Below are 21,009 nucleotides of genomic sequence, written 5' to 3'. Positions count from 1 at the left end.
CTCTCATTATCTACTACCACACTAATCTTTGTGTCGTCTGCAAACTTTACCAGAAGAGATTTTATATCCTCGTCTAGATCATTGATAAATATTTTAAATAGAGTTGGACTCCGAACCCATCCCTGGGGGACCCTGGTAAGTAATGGCCCCACTCGTTGATATCTCCTCATTAACAACCACATTTTGAGGTCTGTCAGTGAGCCAGTTTTTAATCCATCTAATGTGTGCCCTGTTAATTCCACATGATGCAAGTTTTTTTAATCAAGATGTCATGTCGTACTAAGTCCAATGCCTTAAATAAATCTAAGTATATTGTATCAACACAGCTGCATTTATCAACCAGACCTGTAAACTTGTCAAAAAGACAGCAGGCTTGTCTGACAAGACCTACCATCCACAAAACCACGCTTTCTGGCATTAATTGTATTTTTAGCCTCTAATTCTGTATTGATAGAGTCCTGAATTAACAGTTCTCTAATTTTACCTGGGCTTGACATCAGGTTAACCCATCTGTAACCCCAAGATCATCCCTTTTACCCTTTTCAAATATTGGCATTTACATTGGTAGTCCTGCAACCCCTAGGAATCACCCCAGCTAATTTACAAATTAACATTCGTGATTCTGATAATTCCTCCACTAGCTCTCTTAAGACTCTGGGGGATAAGGTATCTCACCTGTTGATTTGAAAATGTGAAGGTTTAGCAGATGCTGCCTCACCCCCACCTTTGTTACAGATAGCAAGCTTTCCAGTCCATGCACCTGCTTCATTCCTCGCTGCATGAGTGGAAGAAATGTCAGCTCGGGAGAAAGGTCTATTTTCTATGTTCTGACAGGGGCCTGGCACTATGAGATTGGAGACTGTAGGCCCTACCACAGTATAGATATTATAGAAGTAATAAGCAATCCCCCCATCCCCAAAACACTAATCTTAAAGTATCACATAGGAACCCAGGAGATCACTCTCTAAGATAGCGGCTGTGACAAAATGGATAAAACAAAAATAATAGTACTTTTATTTCATTGATGTGAATGTTCAGAGTTTCAGGAAATTATGGGGGGATTAGACAATTATTTAATGACAGTGTATGTGACTCAAAAAGTTAAAGCTTTATAACCATTAAAACACAAAATGTCAAAATATACAAAGGAAATATCCTTAAATCAAACTCTAAGTTCTCAAGCAGCATTGTTCTTACTTTGCCTACCTGTAAAGCTTGATCATCATAGATGGAAACTTGTTTTGTCTATCGGTGTGTGTGTGTACAGTGAAATTGATGTTTACTGACATTTACCAATAAAAATCTAATCCAGCCAAGCCTACACTCAAGCTTTTGCAGAGGAAAAGTGTTAAATTGTTATAAACTTCCTCCAACACTGACTATTATTGATTACGTCATGGAAAACCAGGCAGGTACCAGTAGGCGGAAGAAAGCAAATGTGGTAAATGTCCTTTTCAAAGGGGTAAGAGCAGGAGGGGAAGGAGGTGCTCCCGGCAATGGCTAAGAACTCTACCTACAGTCCCTAGTAAAGCAATGGAACAAATACCAAGCACCTAGAAGATGACAGCACCAGAAGTAATGAGTGGCTTGGATTTAAGGACAAATCATTCCAGACAAGCAGGACTGCATTGCATATTTAAGGCCTGATCTTGCATTCCTTCCATGCTGGATAAGGCCCTTGTGGCATGCAGTACTGTGGTACCTTGAGAGCATGTATAAAACATTGGTCGCAGTCTCAGAAAACTTTACTTGAAACAGTTCATTCTAATTGTCTTGAAGATTGTGCACTGTCATGTGGATTGCACTGCAATGATGGGTACCGACAGGCCGGGCCACGGGCAGCCTGTGTGCGCAGATCCGTTATCCAGTTGCGGTCAGGAGACAAGTAGAGGAGTTGGGGGTCAGGATTCCAGGACGTCAGGATCAAGCCCCAAGCTGCAGACAGGAGCCAAGCGGCGGAGTCAAGGCTGAGCCAGGGTCAGGGGCCAGAGTCTGGGGTTCAGAGCAAGCCAATGTCTGGAGTGGAAGCAAGCAGCCAGTATGCGTCACTGCTCAGACAGCTCCCTGTGATGACTTCCTGGTTTATACACCAGCCTGGGCCAATCAGTGGGCTGTGGGGGGGGCCGTCACTCAGGCCTTGCTGGTCGGTACTTCCTGCAGTGTCTAGCTCCACAGGGTCCCCCAGCGGAAACCCGATGCAGAAGTGTCATAGCCTGGCACCCCCATAGTCTTCGGTTCTGGTCCTGCAGGTTCTTACAGTAATGAGATCAGCAATGTACTGAGGCTGGAGGGCACGGGGGGCAGAGAAGTTGGATGCAGCAGGGATCAGCCTTTTAGGTACACAGCACATTTAATTAGCTATGCAGATGACACTCAACTGGGAAGCACCACAAATACCAGGAAGAGCAGAGAAATAACCCCCAGGGACCAAGAGAGAGTAGAAACATGGGCAGAAAATACAATGAGATTCAATCTGGGCAGTTGCAGCTAATCCATTCGGGGAGGAATAACCCAAAACACAGATATTCCATGGGAGGCAGGTAACCGGAAAGCAGTAACGTGGGAAAAGCCGTAGGACTAATAATGGACAGCAAATTGGATGAACACTTGGAGTGCAGTATGGCTGTGCTAGTTTATGCTAAAATCCCAATTCTCATTTGGCTTGCACATGTAGAGGTGTCATGTAAGAGCAGGGAAATCAACAGCTAGAATTCTGGGTACGTTCCTCAGCGGGTCAATGGACGAGGCACTGAACCAGGAGTCAGGAGTCCTGGGTTTTACTCCTGACCTGCGGAGCGATCTTGGGCGAGTCACTCAGCCTCTGAGTCCCATCAGTGAAATGGGGATAATGAGGTGTGGCCGCCTATGTGAGACGTGGTCCAAGTACAAATATCCTGGGTTCTAAACACCAGAAAGTTGTTGGCAAAGTGTCAGAAATCTGGAGAGGAGCAACAAATGGTGTGAGGGGGCTGGAGGGGTTGATTTATTAGGAAAGATTAAAGGGATGAAATGTGTTTGGCGGGCTAAACGAAGATTAGAGAGGAGAGGAGAAATAGGATAAACCCCTATGTGTAAGCATCACAGAGGGAAAGGAGTTACTGCAGCACCCCAGTGGTAATGGGGGGGCTAATTAAAGGGAAAGTCAGACCAACTTCAGGGACATTGTTTAATTGTGAGGTTTATTAGCATGTGGAATCCTCTTCCAAGGAAAGTGGGACATTTAAAATTAGACTGGCTAAAGCACTAATGAAAACACTATAGGAACAATCCTGCACTGGCCCTGTGGGAGGATAAAGTGACTTAATGGGCCCTTTCCAGCTTCACTTTCTGCGATAGCCACAACTCCAAAGCCATGTACTGGATTTGTGTTCACAAGGGAGCTTGGGCCATTAACATGCCATTTATTTAGTCAATAGCGCTCAGAGTGACTTCCAGACAAAGAGCTCATGCGACACCCACAAGCAGGGCACTGGTCAAAGGCTTGTCCTGGGCTCTGAAGGAGCCGGCAGGCAGCGAGTGCACTCTGCAGAGCCCTGCAGATCTGCTCCAGGAGGGTTTCAAAAGAAATCCCCCTTTGCTCAGGTGGAGTGAGATTCACCCCTGGGCACAGGTCTGTGCCCCTGCAGCCCCATGTGAGCACAGAGGATTTAAGAGGTGCAGGGCTTGGGCCAGCCCTTGGCCCAGGGGTGAATTTCACCCTTAGAGATCACCCACTGTCACTCAGAGCAAGCCTTGGCAATCTGAGTGGGTGCTGGACACCTGGAGGGTCACAGTGCCAGCCCTGAGAAGGAGTAACGGGCAGGAGGCTTCTCCCCTTCGCACATTGTTTTACTCACTATTGTCTGCGAGAGCATTTGGCTCCTGCCGAACCACGCACAAGTGGAGGGATGTGTTGGGCGCCATGATACTGAAGGGACATTTACAAATGCTGGGCTACACACATACCCGTTTGCGGTTGGCAGATCTCAAGAGTTCTGTGCTGTGCTCGTCATTTGTTGATGGTCGGGTCTCTCCTGAGCATTGGACTGGACATGTTCATTTGCTACTGGAGAGTCAGTCACAAGTGCATGCAGCTGGGTTTGCTCACGCCTACCAAGCTACACAGAGAAGAGGAACAATTGTGCTTACACATGGCACTGTAAGCACTGTTCTAGGCCAGCTCCCCTGAGCAGTGTGGACTGGCCTGCAAGGCAGTGACCGAATGGGACCGAGGGCATCACCACTGCAGCTGCTCACACTTCAGACAATCAATACACTCAGGAATCAGTTCAACGTGATCTCAGCAGTAAAGCACGCTGCCATTAAGAGAAAATGGAAAGCAGCTTGATGCAGCTCCTATCTAAACAGCAAATGAGGGGAAAGCAGGGGATCATAAAATTGCAGAACTGTGGGGCTGGAAGGGACCTTGAGAGGTCACCAAGTCCAGCCCCCCGCACCGAGGCAGGACCAGATAACACTAGACCATCCCAGACAGGTGTTTGTCTAACCTGTTCTTAAAAACCTCCATTGACAGGGATCCCACAGCCTCCTTTGGTAACCTATCCCAGGGCTTAACTGTCCTGCAGTGAGAAAGATTTTCCTAATATCTAACCTCAAATCTCCCTTGCTGCAGATCAAGCCCATTACTTCTTGTCCTACCTTCATTAGATGGGGAGAACAATTGACCTTCCTCTTCATAAGAGCCCGTAACGGATTTGGAGACTGTTACCAGGTCCCCCTCAGTCTTCTTTTCTCAAGACTAAACATGCCCGGTATTTTAACCTTTCCTCACAGGTCAGATTTTCTAAACCTTTTCTCATTTTTGTTGCTGTCTTCTGGACTCTCTCCCATTTGTCCATGTCTTTCTCAAAGTACGGTGCCCAAAACTGGACACAGGAGCCCAGCTGGGGCCTCACCAGTGTCAGATACAGCAGGACAATGACCTCCAGTGTCTTTCACACAACACTCCTGTTAATACACCCCAGAACAATATTAGCCTTTTTGGAACTGCATCACATCGTTGACTCATATTCAGTTTGTGATCCACTATAACCCCCAGATCCTTTTCAGCTGTATGACCACCTAGCCAGTTATTCCCCAGTTTGTAGTTGTGCATTGGATTTTTCCTTCCTAAGTGTAGTACTTTGCAATTATCTTTATTGAATTTCCTCTTGCTGATTTCAAACCAATTCTCCAATTTGTCAAGGTAATTTTGAATTCTAATCCTGCCCTCCAAAGTGCTTGCAATTCCTCCCAGCTTGGTGTCATCCACAAATTGTATAAGCATACTCTCCACTCCATTATCCAAGTTACCAGTGAAAATATTGAATGTTACCAGACCCAGGACAAACCTGTGCAGGACCCCATTAGATATGTCCCCCAGTCTGACGGTGAACCATTGATAACCCTTCAGGTACGGTCTTTCAAACAGTTGTGCACTCACCGTATAGTAATTGCATTTAGACCACATTCGCCTACTTTCTTTATGAGAATGTCATGTAGGACTGTGTCATAAATCTTACTAAGATAAAGATATATTGTCTATAGCTTCCCCCATCCACTAGGCCAGTAATCCTGTCAAAGGAAAAAATTCAGTTGGTATGCCATGATTTGTTCTTGACAAATCCATGCTGGCTATTATCCTCTAGGTGCTTACAAATTGACTGTTATTCCCTGATAACCAGAAACTTCTCTGCTCAAACTCTGTTCACTTTTTTTTTTTAACATCATCTTAATAAAAATTTTAAATTTGTTCCAGTATCTTTCCAGGAACTGAAGTTAGGCTGACTGGTCTATAATTACCTGGGTCCTCTTTGTTCCCCTTTTTAAAGCTAGGTGCTACGTTTGCCCTTCTCCAGTCCTCTGGGACCTCTCCTGTTGTGACGTTATTGACATAAACTAGGATCGTCTAGATCATTGTTGCAACCAAGGTCCTGTAGTGGCACCCAAATCTTGTATAAAGGGGGTCAAATGGGGTGTCTAGGACAAGGTTATGGTTTACTGGTTATGATTATGCTGTCTATATGTGTGTATCAGTTTTGTAGTTAAAGTTATGAATATTGGCTCTATACTGTCTGTATGGCAAACTTATGCTATGCTTCTGGGTGACATCCCAGACAAGCTGAGATTAGCTCTGCCTAGCCTGCTTGATGGCCCATTAAGGACCATCAGCTGTACAATGGATCCATTGAGAGAAGGCAGATACGCCTTGTAACTCAGCGAAGTATGCAAGAACTGGCCCATGTGACTCCAGACTCCATTTGGCTGTAAGGAGGTAACAAGGAGGTGTTCTTACTCCTGGAAAAGACTATATAAGGCTGATGCCTCATCTCCATCTGGTCTTCAATCCTGCTTCATACCTCTGGAGGAACTTTGCTACAAGCTGAAGCTTTGAACAAAGGACTGAGGACCCATCCCAGCGGGGGATGTATTCCAGAGACTTGATTTGAACCTGCAGTTTATTCCATCGCTGCTGCAAGCCTGAACCAAGAACTTTGCCATTATTGTATGTAATTGATTCCATTTAACCAATTCTAACTCTCATCTCTATCTTTTTCCTTTTATGAATAAACCTTTAGATTTTAGATTCTAAAGGATTGGCAACAGCGTGATTTGTGGGCAAGATCTGATTTGTATATTGACCTGGGTCTGGGGCTTGGTCCTTTGGGATCAGGAGAACCTTTTTCTTTTACTGGGGTATTGGTTTTCATAACCATTTGTCCCCATAACGAGTGGTACTGGTGGTAATACTGGGAAACTGGAGTGTCTAAGGAGATTGCTTGTGAGACTTGCAGTTAGCCAGTGGGGTGAGACTGAAGTCCTCTTAGTCTGGCTGGTTTGGTTTGCCTTAGAGGTGGAAAAAACCCCAGCCTTGGGCTGTAACTGCCCTATTTGAGCAATTTGTCCTGAGTTGGCACTCTCAGTTGGGTTCCGCCAGAACCGCATTGTCACAGTGGCGTAGTCGTGCTTGGATCCACAGAACCAGGTCAATTAAGCTTTGGATCAGAACCCCACGTTATCCAAATTTGAATTTTGGGATTGAGAGTTTGGTTGGTTAAAGAGCAGTTGCAATGGGTGAGCAAAGAGCATATGAGGGCCTTGACAAAAAAGCCCTGAAAGATTTGTGTTCAGAAAAGGGGATAAGCTTTAGAAAGAAAGCTACAAATCAAGAACTGAGAGAGCTGTTAATGGCCAGTGATCAGAAGGCAGAAGCAATTGAAAAGCAAAAGGCAGCAAGTAAACTGCAACTTGAGCATGAACAAAGACTGGCAGAAATTCGATTGCAGGAACTAGAAGCTGAGGCAAAAGTGCAAAGATTTCAGCTCCAAATCAGAAAAGCAAGGGAAGAAAAGCAGAAATTGTATCCTCTTGAAAGTCCAGTTTATAACAATGTTGGTATGTTGTATAACTCTGAGCAGTTGTCTGGGTGTAACCAAATGTACCCCAATTCTGCCACCTTTTATGTAAATGCTTTTACTGTGTGTTCAGTAACGGGTGACTCCATAACTGGTGCCAATGCTGTGTATGGGAGTGGTAATGAAAGATTCACAGAGAATGTAAAAGTCAATGGTAAAAGCTGTGTAGGGCAAATTATGGCTTCTAACATCACTCTTGTTAAAGCAGATCTTGTCAAAGAGGAAGATTATTTACCAAATCAGAGTGTGAATGTTGTAGTCCTCTATGAGTTCACTGTCCGTGTGCCTTTAGCCAGAATCCACCTTGAATGGAATGGTGCTAAGCATGAAGTTATAGCTGGGGTAAGGAAGTTATTGCCTAAGGATCTTTTGATTGGGGAGAATGTTAAAGCTTTGTTCAGTCCAGGTGGTCAGTCACAGGACAGGAATGATCTTAAACCTGTGTCTATTGTGGGCAATGATTTGCCTGGGGAGGGTTGCTCCAAAGGTTTGTCTGAGAAGAGCTATTTGTCGGTAAATGAAGTTTCTGAATGTCGGTCTAGTGTCTCAGAAGTGAATCTGGAGTTGAATCAAGAGCAGCAAAATCTTATTGGGCAGGAAAATGTTTCTCTGGAGCAGACTAAAGAGGATGGTCAGGTGGAAGCCCTAACTGAGGAAGGAGAGGGTGGATTTTTGATGGGTGATGCTTTGGTGGCTAGTACAGCTTGTAAAAATGAATCTGAAAAGGGTAACTGTGATTTGCTGGCAGTGGCTCAGTGTAGTAAAAAGAGCAGTTTATCTGCTGGGAGTGGCAAGGTGCCTGGTAAGGAAGCTGCCCCACTCTCCCAGTCTTTGTCTGTAGTCAGCCCTGTGTGCTGGGACAAAGGAGAGGAAGGCAGGAAAAGTTTGGAGGAGCCAAGGCGGCCTTGTGAGCTGATGGCTTTGTCTAGTCAGCAGTTTGGGAAGGCAGGGAGAGGGGAAGATGAATGTCCCTATACCTTACCTGTTTCCTGTGTGGAGAATAGTGACAGTGAAGGAAATGTGCCTGTGTCTGTCAGGGGTATTGACTTGCCTATGGAGGAAGCTACCTCAGTCTCCAAGCAGTTGTCTGTGAACAGCCCTGTGTGCTGGGACAAGGGAAATGAAATCCCGAGCTATGTGTCTGGTAAAAAAGGTGTCTCCAGCTCTTCTTTGTCTGTGGAGCAGACAGAAGGTGCCTTTCAGCCTGTGATGGTTGAGAATAGTGCAGTTGTCTCAAAGTTGGTTCTGAATTCAACTAAAGCCCAGGAAGGGAATGGTCCTAAGTCTGTGTCTGCTGGGGAGAATGGCACTGTAACTAAGTTGCATACAGTTAGTGTCTTAGCAAAATCCCAGAGACCAGACAATTCTGGTGCTTGTATTTTGCCTATTGCTAGTGTGTGGTTGGTAAAGGGTGTAGCAACACGGTCTAATCAGGGTAATACCCTAGCCGGGGCACACGGAGAGCATGCAGGTGATTTGGTTGTGTTACCTACCGATGGTGTGGAAACTTGTAGCAAGAAGGAAAGGATTCCTAAACTTGTGTGTGGCAAAGGAAAGGGAAATGTTTCTAACCTTTCATCTAGGAAGTCTATGGGTTTGCCTGAAAGGGGATTGTGTAGAAATCTGCCTGATGGGCCAATGGAGATCCTGGATGTAAGTAAGACCCAGAAAAAATCTGTTGTTGCTCAGGAAAGTGTTCCTTTAGAGCAAGCCCTAGGTGAAGAGGGTAAGGGCAGAATTTCTGTGAGGGGTGATTTGCTGCTTAAAAAAGCTCCTGGGGAAAGGAATCCTCATGGTAATTTGTGCAAGCAGTTCCCTGCAAATGAAGGGTGTGAGAGTAATTTAATCAAGGAAGTTTCAGTTCCTAACAGCCAGAAATTTTCTGTTGTGAATGGATCCACTGACTTTCCTTTCGAAAGATCCAATGTGGGTAGCTTTGAGAAGGTCTCAGATGGAGTAAGAGCTGTTAAGAAAGTTGAGCAGCCCTATAACCGAGTGGCTGTGTGTGGCCAGCTTGTTGGGAAGACAATGGTGTTGGAACAGGAATGTCTCCATTCTAATTCTTTAAGTGAGCAGTCTGTGCTTCAGGGTCTGAGGACAGATTTGGTTACTGGTGTTTCAAAGCAGAACAGTTTTATGGCTAAATGCTTGAGGATGCAGGGGAGAGCAAGCAAACTCTCACCCTCAGACTCTTTGGATTTGTGTGGTATCTCTTTAAGACAGAGTCCAGCCTTGGAAATGATAACAGTTAAGGATATGAAAACTGGTGGACTGGCTTCTGTCTGTGGTAATGCAAATTACTTGTCTGGCTGGGAGGGGAAGGACTTGCTAATAGCTGTTAGCACAGAGAGCCCACCCCATCAGCCAGTAAATTCTGTTAAGCAAGAAAAATCAGGGTGTGATCCTGCAGGACAAGGAGGAAAGAGAAAACTGAATGTTGCAAAGGAAAGCCACAGGTTAACCCTAAAATGCCCAAACTCCAATGGTATTGAGCCAAAGGTGTGGCATGACAACCATGATTGTAGATGGACACTTGCAATGGATTTGTTGTTAATGCTAATGGTAATTTTGTAACTGATGTGTTGCTATTACCAAGAACTGTAAGAATGTACAATGTTCCTAATCTGTTGGAAAATCCCTTGAACATGTTAAAAGGAATACATGAGAACACACTTTATGTTAAAAGGCCTTGCTATACTAATGTTTCACAGTTGATGCCTGTAAACAGTATTGGAACTTTTCACAGGAGAAAAGACATTCCAGACCTAATGTGCTGTATGAAAAGGAAGACTGAGGCACACTACCATATTGCTTTCATGGCTAAATGCCAAGATTCCTGTACTATGAAGAACATTAATATCTGCATTTATTCGATGTTAATGGGGTTCCAAACATTTGCCCGAGCTTGTGTGAATAAAGTAGCGGTTTTCTTTAGCTCTTGGCAAGATCACATGAGACATACAGGAACGATGCTGCCAGCAGATCCAATCCACTATTGTTCTAACTAAGTTTTACCTTGAGTTTGTAAAGAGGTTCACTCATGTGGTTGAACATGATTTTGATAAACCATTTCTGTTATACACTGGTATGGCGTCTAACCCAATACTAGCGGTAGTGAGACAGAACCCAGGATGGGGAGCTCTTGGGATGCAGTCAGTGATGTTTGTGTCATCCCTTCCTGCATCAATTTTGCGTTGGGGGTGTGACGTTATTGACATAAACTAGGATCGTCTAGATCATTGTTGCAACCAAGGTCCTGTAGTGGCACCCAAATCTTGTATAAAGGGGGTCAAATGGGGTGTCTAGGACAAGGTTATGGTTTACTGGTTATGATTATGCTGTCTATATGTGTGTATCAGTTTTGTAGTTAAAGTTATGAATATTGGCTCTATACTGTCTGTATGGCAAACTTATGCTATGCTTCTGGGTGACATCCCAGACAAGCTGAGATTAGCTCTGCCTAGCCTGCTTGATGGCCCATTAAGGACCATCAGCTGTACAATGGATCCATTGAGAGAAGGCAGATACGCCTTGTAACTCAGCGAAGTATGCAAGAACTGGCCCATGTGACTCCAGACTCCATTTGGCTGTAAGGAGGTAACAAGGAGGTGTTCTTACTCCTGGAAAAGACTATATAAGGCTGATGCCTCATCTCCATCTGGTCTTCAATCCTGCTTCATACCTCTGGAGGAACTTTGCTACAAGCTGAAGCTTTGAACAAAGGACTGAGGACCCATCCCAGCGGGGGATGTATTCCAGAGACTTGATTTGAACCTGCAGTTTATTCCATCGCTGCTGCAAGCCTGAACCAAGAACTTTGCCATTATTGTATGTAATTGATTCCATTTAACCAATTCTAACTCTCATCTCTATCTTTTTCCTTTTATGAATAAACCTTTAGATTTTAGATTCTAAAGGATTGGCAACAGCGTGATTTGTGGGCAAGATCTGATTTGTATATTGACCTGGGTCTGGGGCTTGGTCCTTTGGGATCAGGAGAACCTTTTTCTTTTACTGGGGTATTGGTTTTCATAACCATTTGTCCCCATAACGAGTGGTACTGGTGGTAATACTGGGAAACTGGAGTGTCTAAGGAGATTGCTTGTGAGACTTGCAGTTAGCCAGTGGGGTGAGACTGAAGTCCTCTTAGTCTGGCTGGTTTGGTTTGCCTTAGAAGTGGAAAAAACCCCAGCCTTGGGCTGTAACTGCCCTATTTGAGCAATTTGTCCTGAGTTGGCACTCTCAGTTGGGTTCCGCCAGAACCGCATTGTCACACCTGTCCTCCATGGGTTCTCAGAGATAACTGATAATGGTTCTGAGATTGTTTCAGCTAGTTCCTTAACTACCAGAGGGTGCATTTCTTCAGGCCCTGTTGACTTGAATACATCTAACTTATCTAAATATTCTTCAACCTGTTCTTTCCCTATTTTAGCTTGTGTTCCTTCCCCCTTTTTGTTAATATTCATTGTGTTAAGTATCTGGTCACATTTTACCTTTTTAGGGAAGACTGAAGCAAAATAGACAGTAAACACCTCAGCCTTCTTGATGTCATCAGTTATTAGCTCTCCTTCCCTGCTAGGTGGAGGACCTACACTTTTCTTCGGCTTTCTCTTGCTCCTAATGTATTTATAGAATCTTTTCTTATTACTTTTTATGTCCCTAGATAAGTGTAGCTCATTTTGTCCCTTAGCCTTTCTGATTTTGTCCCTACATGCTTGTGTTATATTGTGTTATACATCCTGCTCCGCCTCTTCCCCCAAGGCCAGGCCTCCCACTGTGACCCTGAGACCAGAAAAGCTCTGTGCCCCACTGCAGTGTGAGCTCCTCCAGCCAAACTGGCCGGGGCCCCTGGGGGAATCCACCACTGCTTCTCTCCCCCCCTCCCCAGCAGCACGAGGGTTGGGCTGGCTTAACCTTCCCATGCCTCAATTACCCACCGCCTGGGTTTGAGGATGTGGAGTTTATTGTAAAATTGCCATTTGTCAGAATCATTGAGGATAACTAAGCCCCTTCGTTTTCAGTTTAAACTGATTCATACCGAAAAACTCCCAGGTTTTACAAAAAGTATTATTCTTTTTTTTTTTTTTCTAATTTTCACCCTACTTTTGTATCATTCACATATATAAAAAATAGCTTTATTAGGAAACCACAATACTCTGCATGAGATATGTTAGTCTGTGTGAATATGCAAAGCTGCCTGTTGAAGTAAGGCTATATATTAGTCTAGAAGATACACCCAATAAACCAACAGGCACGCATGCAAATTCTGAAGTGCGTGCACATCTGAACATACTGATGAATCTCATGCCCATCACGTACACATTTCAAGCTGTTAGCAGATAACGGTTTAAAGATCTGACACACTAAAATGGGAAGAAAACAAAAATCTGTATCAAAATATGTTTCAGAACCCAAGGCAATATTTGAAAGTTTAAAAAAAAAAAAATAAAACCAGGAGAAAAGGATGAAGTTGAGTGTATGCGCTGCAAATGGTGTGACCCAATTATTAAATGTAAATATCTATAGCTAATAGTTCTAAGTCTACAACAGTAAACTTTATTCAAATGAAAAGTTTTATTTGGGCATTAGAGATACGTAAAAGCTGTGTCATCCGACTCTTTACCAGCCAGAAAGCTCTAGAAACCGGCATTTCTGATATCCATTAAAAGTCCAGTTGGTGCGAGGCCAGCAGGTTCCCTACTTGGCTCCATGTGGCTCCCTGGAAGTGGCGACATGTCCCGGCTGCTCCTAGGTGGAGGAATGGTGTGCATCGCGCCTGCCCCACTCCGAGTGCTGGTTCTGCAGCTCCCATTGGCTGGGAACAGTGGCCAATAGGAGCTGCAGGGGCAGCGCCTGTGGGTGGAGGCAGCGCGCAGAGCCGCCTGGCCATGCCTCCTCCTAGGAGCAGTAGGGACATGTCACCGCTTGCGGGGAGCCACCCAAGGTGAGCGCCGCCCGGATCCGGCACCCCGAAACCCTTCCCGCACCCAAACTCCCTCTCAGAGCCCGCGCCCCGCATCCCCTCCCATGCCCCAACTAGGGTGACCAGACAGCAAATGTGAAAAATCGGGACAGGAGGTGGGGGGTAATAGGAGCCTATATAAGAAAAAGACCCCAAAATCAGGACTGTCCCTATAAAATCGGGACATCTGGTCACCCTAGCCCCAACCCCCAGCCAAACTCCCTCCCTCCATTGATACTCTTAGTTAACCAGAATTTTTGACTTACCAGCACCCCCCATTCCTCCAATATGCCAGATAACAAAGCTTTTACTGTATGTTGTTTTCTTTAACTCATAGGTGGCATTGTGTTTTGAGTTCTGTTTTAGTTCTGAGCAAACCACATTGAATTCCATTCATCAAAGCATTAATCTACTGAATACTTTTCCCCATCCTTCCATCCACCAAAATAAACCCCAAGATTTACTCAGAAAAATTATTAATAATTTTTTCCATCGATTTTCACCTCTTTTTGTTGTTGTGGTAATAAACACCGATAAATTCCCGGGAAAAATTAAATAAAAAGCAAAACCGAAGGGCGCCGAGGATAACAGAGAGAGAGAGAGAGATGTTCCATGAAAGGCTGGTGAAAGCAACAACAGCACCGTCCATGATTCCTTTACGGACTCATGGAGCGTTTTCAGAAATCCACAACAACTGAAAAGAATTTAAACCTTCTCCCAGCCCCTCCAAAAACAAGAGGGCCCAAAAGCTTCCTGCACAAAGAATCCCAAGTGTCATCAATATCAGCACTGCTTGGACCAGACAAATCCCAGCAGAGGAATGGAAACCACAAACGGAGAATTACTATACTGTGGTTCCACTGAGTACCTCAACTAATGCCAATGGAGTTAGGAGGAGCAGGCCCAGAGTTGTGCATGTGAAACTGGAGATCATGTATGTTCTGTAAAGACCCCAACACCTATCTTAGTCTCAGAAGAGATATAAAGAGAACTTAATACCCTCCAACAGCTCAGCTTTATGGGTGCACTGCCTTCCACATGTACCCACAGGGAACCCAAAGTTATTTTCTGCAGACCACCCGCAAAACATACTAGTGGTGTCCTGACATGAAGCTGCTGCTGTGAGCAGAACAAGCTGAGCAGCAATCCAGGACATGGTTTCTATAACTCCTGCATAGGCCCAACGAATTCAGTAAACTTCCCACAGTAACACCTCTTTGCATTTAGTGTAGATCCTCTTATACCAGAGTCTAAAAGCACTTGTACAAGCACTAATGTAACCGTCACAGCCCTGCTGAGAGAGAAATAGGTGGGTTTTGCAGATGGGGAAACTGAGGCATAGACCAGTTCAATGACTTTCTTAGCATCACACCATGAGTCAGTGGCAAAGTCAGAGCAGAAGAACCCAGGGCTGTGCAGTAAGTTTGTCTCTCTCACCAACAGAAGTTGGGTCCAATAAAAGAGACAATCTCACCCACCTTGGCTATCGGATATCCTGGGAGCAACCCGGCTACACTTACACTGCATAACCAGAATGAATGTCACTTTTAGGACAGTTCCCTTCTCTCTCTTGTTCTGTCTTTGGCTGGTGTTCCCTGCAGCCGAAACATTCTCTCCTAGACACATGCTAGAACTATCAGACAGTGCGAGGTGATGTCTTGGTGCTCAGTTGCACCCCCTTCCCCTCTGGCTGCATTTACAAGCAGCATCCAGTCCTTGCCCAGAAGGATGGTAACTAAGGACAGGGCTTTGAAGGAGTTTAAAGCAAGGGGAAAGGGGGGATACTCAGAACTCCAGCAAGATTCCCCTGCCCACCAAGAGGAATGCCTCCTCCCCCTACAGACATGAAACCTGCACCTTAAGCCATGCAAAGGTACAATTTTGGACGAACATTCAATACCAGAAGCCAGGGCTGGTAGCCTCAGAGGCAACACTTACAGGTCTTTCTAGGGAAGGGAGAATGATGCTTTGCTCTAACCAGACAGAGATGCTCTTCAGCGGGAGTCAGTTACAGGCAGAAACACTGATAAACAGGAGCCAACCTTAGTAAGGTGTTAATGCAGAAACCACCAGACAGTGTGTGGGCATGTTTAGGACGTTAACAGCAGTTCTACTGCAGCACCATGTTGAATTGTTGCATCCAGTGGAGTCTGGGATATGCTAAATCCTGAAGCTAGATTGCATCAGAGGGGATTTTGTGCACATCAAAACATGTAACAGCTCAATGGGCAGGGGGCCCAGCTGCGATACAGCTGGGCTTCACAAGTTCATTGTTCACAGTTTGGGGAGAGGGTGTCTGGGAGGCCACACAGAGTGAGGAAACCTTGTCATAACTGCCCACCCTCATCCTAAATCACAGGTGTAGAAATCCTGCTGCTCCCCCCATGGCACTAGCACACCAATAGTACAAGACAACCTCTGGGACCATATGGCCAGTGCTGCTCATTCCCAATCAAGAAACCAAAAAGGGCAAAACTGCTCCCCTTAGTCTCAGGACTCCGCAAATCCATATTCCTACCAGGACCAAGAGACTGCCTCCTAAAGCCACTCTCCTTAGCCAACACTCTGCTAGGAAACGAACACAGACGCCTAACGATGCTCCAGGCTCGTATCACTGCTCCTGACAATTTAAGTGCATTTTGTATTAAACACCCAAGGAGGCAATGCCATTTCCATTTCTAAAAACCCTGAAAGCTGCCCAGAGTGGCACTTACCAAGAGAATTACAGAAATTTGGCTGGGGAACAGGCAATAAAGATTTTAATAATAAGCAAACAAGAAAGCACTTCCAGCATGCAAACTATGAAAACACACATGGCAGGTCCTGCAGACCCTGCATGAATTGCACTGTGTTGAGAGGGAGGCTGCAAACTGACCTCACAAGATATCACTAGCCATGCAAAAGCCATGTTAAAAATGGAGGCTTTTCTACAGGAGTGGAGATGCTTCTACACAGAACATGGCACAGCAGTATTGTTCCTTCAGGGACCATTCAAATGATGCAATTCTTGGCCTCCTTCCCACTGAAGAGATCAGCATTGCCTGTGGGCAAAACTGGCTATAGAGTTATAATGATTTAATGAACAAAGACTAAAGACAGATCACTCAGTATTTTCAGTATTGTGTTGAAAAGTGGCTTCCTTTTGTATCCGGGCACATATTTATTTAAATTGTGCTTGTGCCGGAACAGGATCAGCCAGTTTTTGGAGGTTATGTGAAAAGTTTTCAGGCAATATTATCAGAGTAACAACCCAGCTTCCTTCTCGTTCAGCTGGGCAGTAAAAGCACAGAGCTGGGGCTGGCAAGCTGAGTTTATGCTGGGTCAGAGGCACAGAGCTGCACAGTAGTAGCATACATTTGTATAATGCACATTCATGGTTTTTTTAACTGTTTGTTTATACTATTTATCCCCAGAAGCGTCAGGAGGAGGAAGAACTCACAAGTGGTACAGGCATGATAATTGGAATTGCTCAGCTAAATGCCACTGAATCACCCAGCTGTGGAGCGTGCAAGGGTCAGTAACTGACAGGTCAGGTGTGGCTGTTTGGAGGCTGTCAGGTGTAGTGAGGCTGAAGGCCAAGTGCCTCAAGAATTCCAGGAGTGAGGTTATCTCACAGCCAAAACAGGCTGCAAGAGGCTTGCTTTTCAACCATAAACCATCTGATTTCTCCCTCCCATAGCTTGAGAGTGCTGGGTGACATCGGGCAGAGCAGTTAGGGGCTGACAATGTGAAGCGCTGAGCATCTCTGCTCTGCACCCCCTCCAACAGTGCTTCAGTGCCTCACAGGATCTGACCCTTTACCTCTCTCTGTCTGCTTCCCCCTCTGTAAAACTGGGTTAATACTTTCCTACCCGACAGAACAGAGGCAAAAAGTACAGTAGTACGTTCATGTTTGTACAGAGCTTTGAAGATGAAAAGTGCTGTACAAGTATTACCATGATCGTTATTATTACAGGCCTACTAGTCTGTTGGTGCTGGTCTGAGACACCCATCAAATGGCAAACAATTTCCACTGACTGGGGGTATAATTATAGACCATAAAACTACTAAGGTTATGAAATGTGTCTTTGTAAGAGGCGCTCATGAATCGGTAATAAGGATGATCCAATAAAGTTTAAAGTTCAGTTTTACACATGTAATTTAGACATCTCCTAATCTCTGAATGTGTGCTGCTAGCGTCTGCCATTGCTGGCCTGGCCTGGCCCTTCTTGACAGAAAGAATACATGGGAGGACTAAGATGACCAGTGACTGTGGTCAAGAGTCTAACTGATCTGCACTCCCAGACTTTTACTGTTATCCAGATTTTGAATTTTAACATCTCTGTATCTTGACACCCCAAACAATGCACTTGTCATGTGTCCAACACTTCAATATCTTACTGAGCAGCTTCACAGTAATTGTGTGTGTGTCTTCTCCATGCAGTGTGATATCCCTTTAATATTAAGGCTGAGAGAGAACCAGGGAAGCACGGTGATTCAGATAAAGCATCATATCCTCAGATGCCACAGCAACTGGTGTATTTCCTTAATATTGCCATTTTCTGCCTAGATACTACAGGGCCTGGTTCATTTCCATTATTCATTATATTTATTATTATTTCACCCTTAGACATGAATGTATTTGGTTTTCTTTCTTTTTTTCCCAATCTTAACTTTCCCGTAAGGTGATTTTGTCAGTACATTTCTTAATACACAGATTACTAACCACCAGTATTTAACCCAAAGAGCTAGAAAGTCTGAAGAGCAAAATATTTATAAGTCTCTGGGTTACACATGATATAAATTTTCCAGGACCTGGCCTGTTTATGGACAGGCATGTTTTCTAGGGCCAAATAACTCTGGGGTTTGTTCATTCTGAACTTTTTTTAAAAAGTGCCCAAACAGAATTTCCCCAAATGTCCTCTCTCTCACCCTCCCCCACTTCCCACAATCAGAGTGGTGGGTTTCAACTCAATTAATTTTTTATGTGAGAGCGAAGGGCTATGAGCTGCAGATGGACATCCTGATTGTCGGAGCCCTGCGTGCCTGGGACCCCTGCAACGAGCATGTGCTGCGGACCTGCAGGATCGGTCGACGCTACGCACGTCTCATGCGGCGCCTCATGGTCTCAGATGCCATCCGATGGTCCAGAGACATCTACATCGAGCACATCACTGGCCACCGACAGTACCAGGAGGCGTGAGCCAGAGTGACATCGTTCTCCCACTACGAGAAAGGGACCAAGTGACCTTCTCCGTTGGATCATATGAACTGGAACCGTAAACTCCCTAAACATTAAATCTCACCAAATGAGGGTCAATCCATCCTCATCATCATATCCACTCATCATAATCCACACCCGAACATAGCCACTTTATGAACTTCATACCCTCATATCTCAATGTCTGAACTTTGACCCATCAACCTTTTACCCCCAATCAGGGATATTGCAGATTATGTATTCCTCATGCCACTTTATCTTAAACCAAACTTTGCATCCTCTATAAATCTGTATGTTATTCCCTGATAACCAGAAACTTCTATGCTCAAACTGTTCACTATTTTTTTAACATCATCTTAATAAATTTTTTAAAGCCTTAAGAATAGGGGGTTTCAAATGGAAAAGCCTGACACAATGTGACCACCTCAATCACAGCATCCCAGTGGTGCAAGGTCATGTGTATACATTGCATCCCTGTCCGTTCCATCCACCCGACTCACAACCCTTTGCATGCAGGATGCCCGCAAACGTCTCTAAGGTCTCCCACCACCTGGGCAGCTGTATGTACCATACAGAGAGCTGTCGGCTTATCACAACTGTCAGTTACAAAACACCTATTGACACGCTGTCTGGAATCCATAGGCTGTCCAAGGGGAAGTGTTCACACAGCACAGGCACTGTGGAGCCAAGGCTGCGACAGGCGGCGAGCTGAGCAGGAATTCCCCGCAACCCTCTGCTGCTGCCCCCCGGAGAAGCAGCTGCCCAGACGGGGAGGGGGGAGGGCAGTTTCGGGTGCACCCTGCAAACGACGGGGCGGGAGCCTGGGGTCTCTGCTCCCCTCCCAGCCAGGCCTGGCTCGGACTTTCCCTCCGGCTCCGGGTGGCTCTGGAGGGTGTGATCACAGGGCTGCGGAGCCGGCCCCAGTTCCCCCTCTGCAATATGGGGAGAGGCCCCCAGGCCCGGAGATGATCCTCAGCAGCCCCCACCCCATGGCACTCGCCGGCCAAGTCCTTCTCCGCACGGGGGTGGAGGGAGTCCTGCGCCCCCCGCCCCGCCAGCCCCCCCCCCGCATGGCACTCACCGGCCGAGCCCTGCTCCCCCCGGGCGGTCACCGTCCCATCCTTGTGCAGCAGGATGTCCGCCGTGTCCCGGATCCGGCCCGCCGGCCCCCAGCGCCCCTCCGCGCCCGCCAGCCCCCGGCAGCACTGGTAGCACACGGCCCACGCCTGCTCCTCATTGATGGGCTGCTCGTAGGACTTCAGCACCTCCTCCAGGGACAGCTCCCAGGGGTCCTGGCCCTCCGGGACCCCCGGCCTCTCCTGGGGGGCTGCGCCGCTGCTGCCGGCCTTGGCCATCGCTGCTCCATTATGTGCTCGGGCAAGCCGGGCTGGTTTCCATAACAGCGGCGCTGGGCAGCCGGAGGAGGAGGGCTGAGCCCGGCTCGCCTCTGCTTTGTCATCCCTCCAGCCCAGCCCTAAAACCAGGCAGCGCCCTAGCCAGGCAGCGTGCAAACACGGCAGCAGCCTATGGAAGCCCCAGGTAGAGGGCGGAGGGCGGAGAGAGCTCTGGCCGGCTCAAAGCACACAAAGGCGGCGCGCAGGGTGGAGACCAGGAGGGGGCAGAGAGGGAGCGGCCCGGGGCGCACGCCGAGCCTGGGGAATGGGCATGAGCCTGGCAAAGCAGCCAGGCGATCCCTAGCGCCGGGGAAAGGCAGCAGGTTGCAGGCGAGTTTAGTACAGGAGAGAAAGCCGCAAGTTAAAGAGGCGTGTGCCAAGCCCAGTGCCAGGCCTTTCCGAACGCCTGAGCCAGGCCCTGGAGAGCGCCCACCGTGCACAGGGCCAGTGTTCCTCTTGTGCTCACACGCGTAACAGCCACAGGGCAGCAGTTACCCCTGGAACACCCGCCGGAGCTGGGCCGCAGAGCCACTACCCTCTCCTGCCAAGAGACTAGCTGAGTAAGTCGCCCACCCGCCGAGGGTATTTTTCATTAAGAACCTCTTCACTCCTGCCTGCTGCCCACAAGCCTTGGCTCCCTCTAAGCCCCAGCTTTCTGCCTCCTCTCGCCCGCCCGACCATCCTGCTAACTCACACATGGGGTCACCCTGGCTATGGCTACACCGCTGGGCTGGAGCCTGGGCTCTAGGGCCCTGTGAGGTGGGAGGGTCCCAGTCCTCGGGCTACAGCCCGAGTCCAAAGGTCTACACCACAAGTGAACAGCCCCTTCGCCCAAGCCTCACGAGCCTGAGGCAGCGGGCACAGGCCAGCCACGCTGTCTAAGTGCAGTGTAGACGTACCCCTAAGACTAGTTTGTAAATTCCTCAGAGCAGGAACTGTCTCTTTTCGGTTGGGCAGCTCCTCAGCCACTTTGGGGCACTGTTAAAACAAATAAAACAATAATAATAATATAGGACCGGCCTGCCCAAGGGCAGCAATTTAATCCCACCCTAGTTAATC

At 46.7% G+C, this 21,009-nt stretch overlaps 1 protein-coding gene across 7 annotated transcripts in view; it reads right to left on the bottom strand.

The window, feature by feature from the left end:
- Window positions 1-21,009, bottom strand: part of SPIRE2 (spire type actin nucleation factor 2) — a 64,215-nt gene that overhangs the window by 32,194 nt on the left and 11,012 nt on the right. For 4 of the 7 annotated variants that reach the window (XM_065567376.1, XM_065567370.1, XM_065567371.1 and 1 more), the window contains exon 1: window positions 19,638-20,055. The exons of the other annotated variants lie outside the window; for them this stretch is intronic. In XM_065567376.1, the coding sequence (XP_065423448.1) occupies window positions 19,638-19,911 (274 nt within the window). In that variant the 5' untranslated portion in view covers window positions 19,912-20,055. Of the gene's footprint in view, window positions 1-19,637; window positions 20,056-21,009 lie in introns of those variants that run through there. 7 annotated transcript variants of the gene reach the window in all.

This window comes from Chrysemys picta, chromosome 14 (genome assembly GCF_011386835.1).
Source record: "Chrysemys picta bellii isolate R12L10 chromosome 14, ASM1138683v2, whole genome shotgun sequence".
Classification (NCBI taxonomy): Eukaryota; Metazoa; Chordata; order Testudines; family Emydidae; genus Chrysemys; species Chrysemys picta.
The sequence above is the reverse complement of the archived record's forward strand: the minus strand, read 5'-3'. Positions and strand labels throughout refer to the sequence as shown.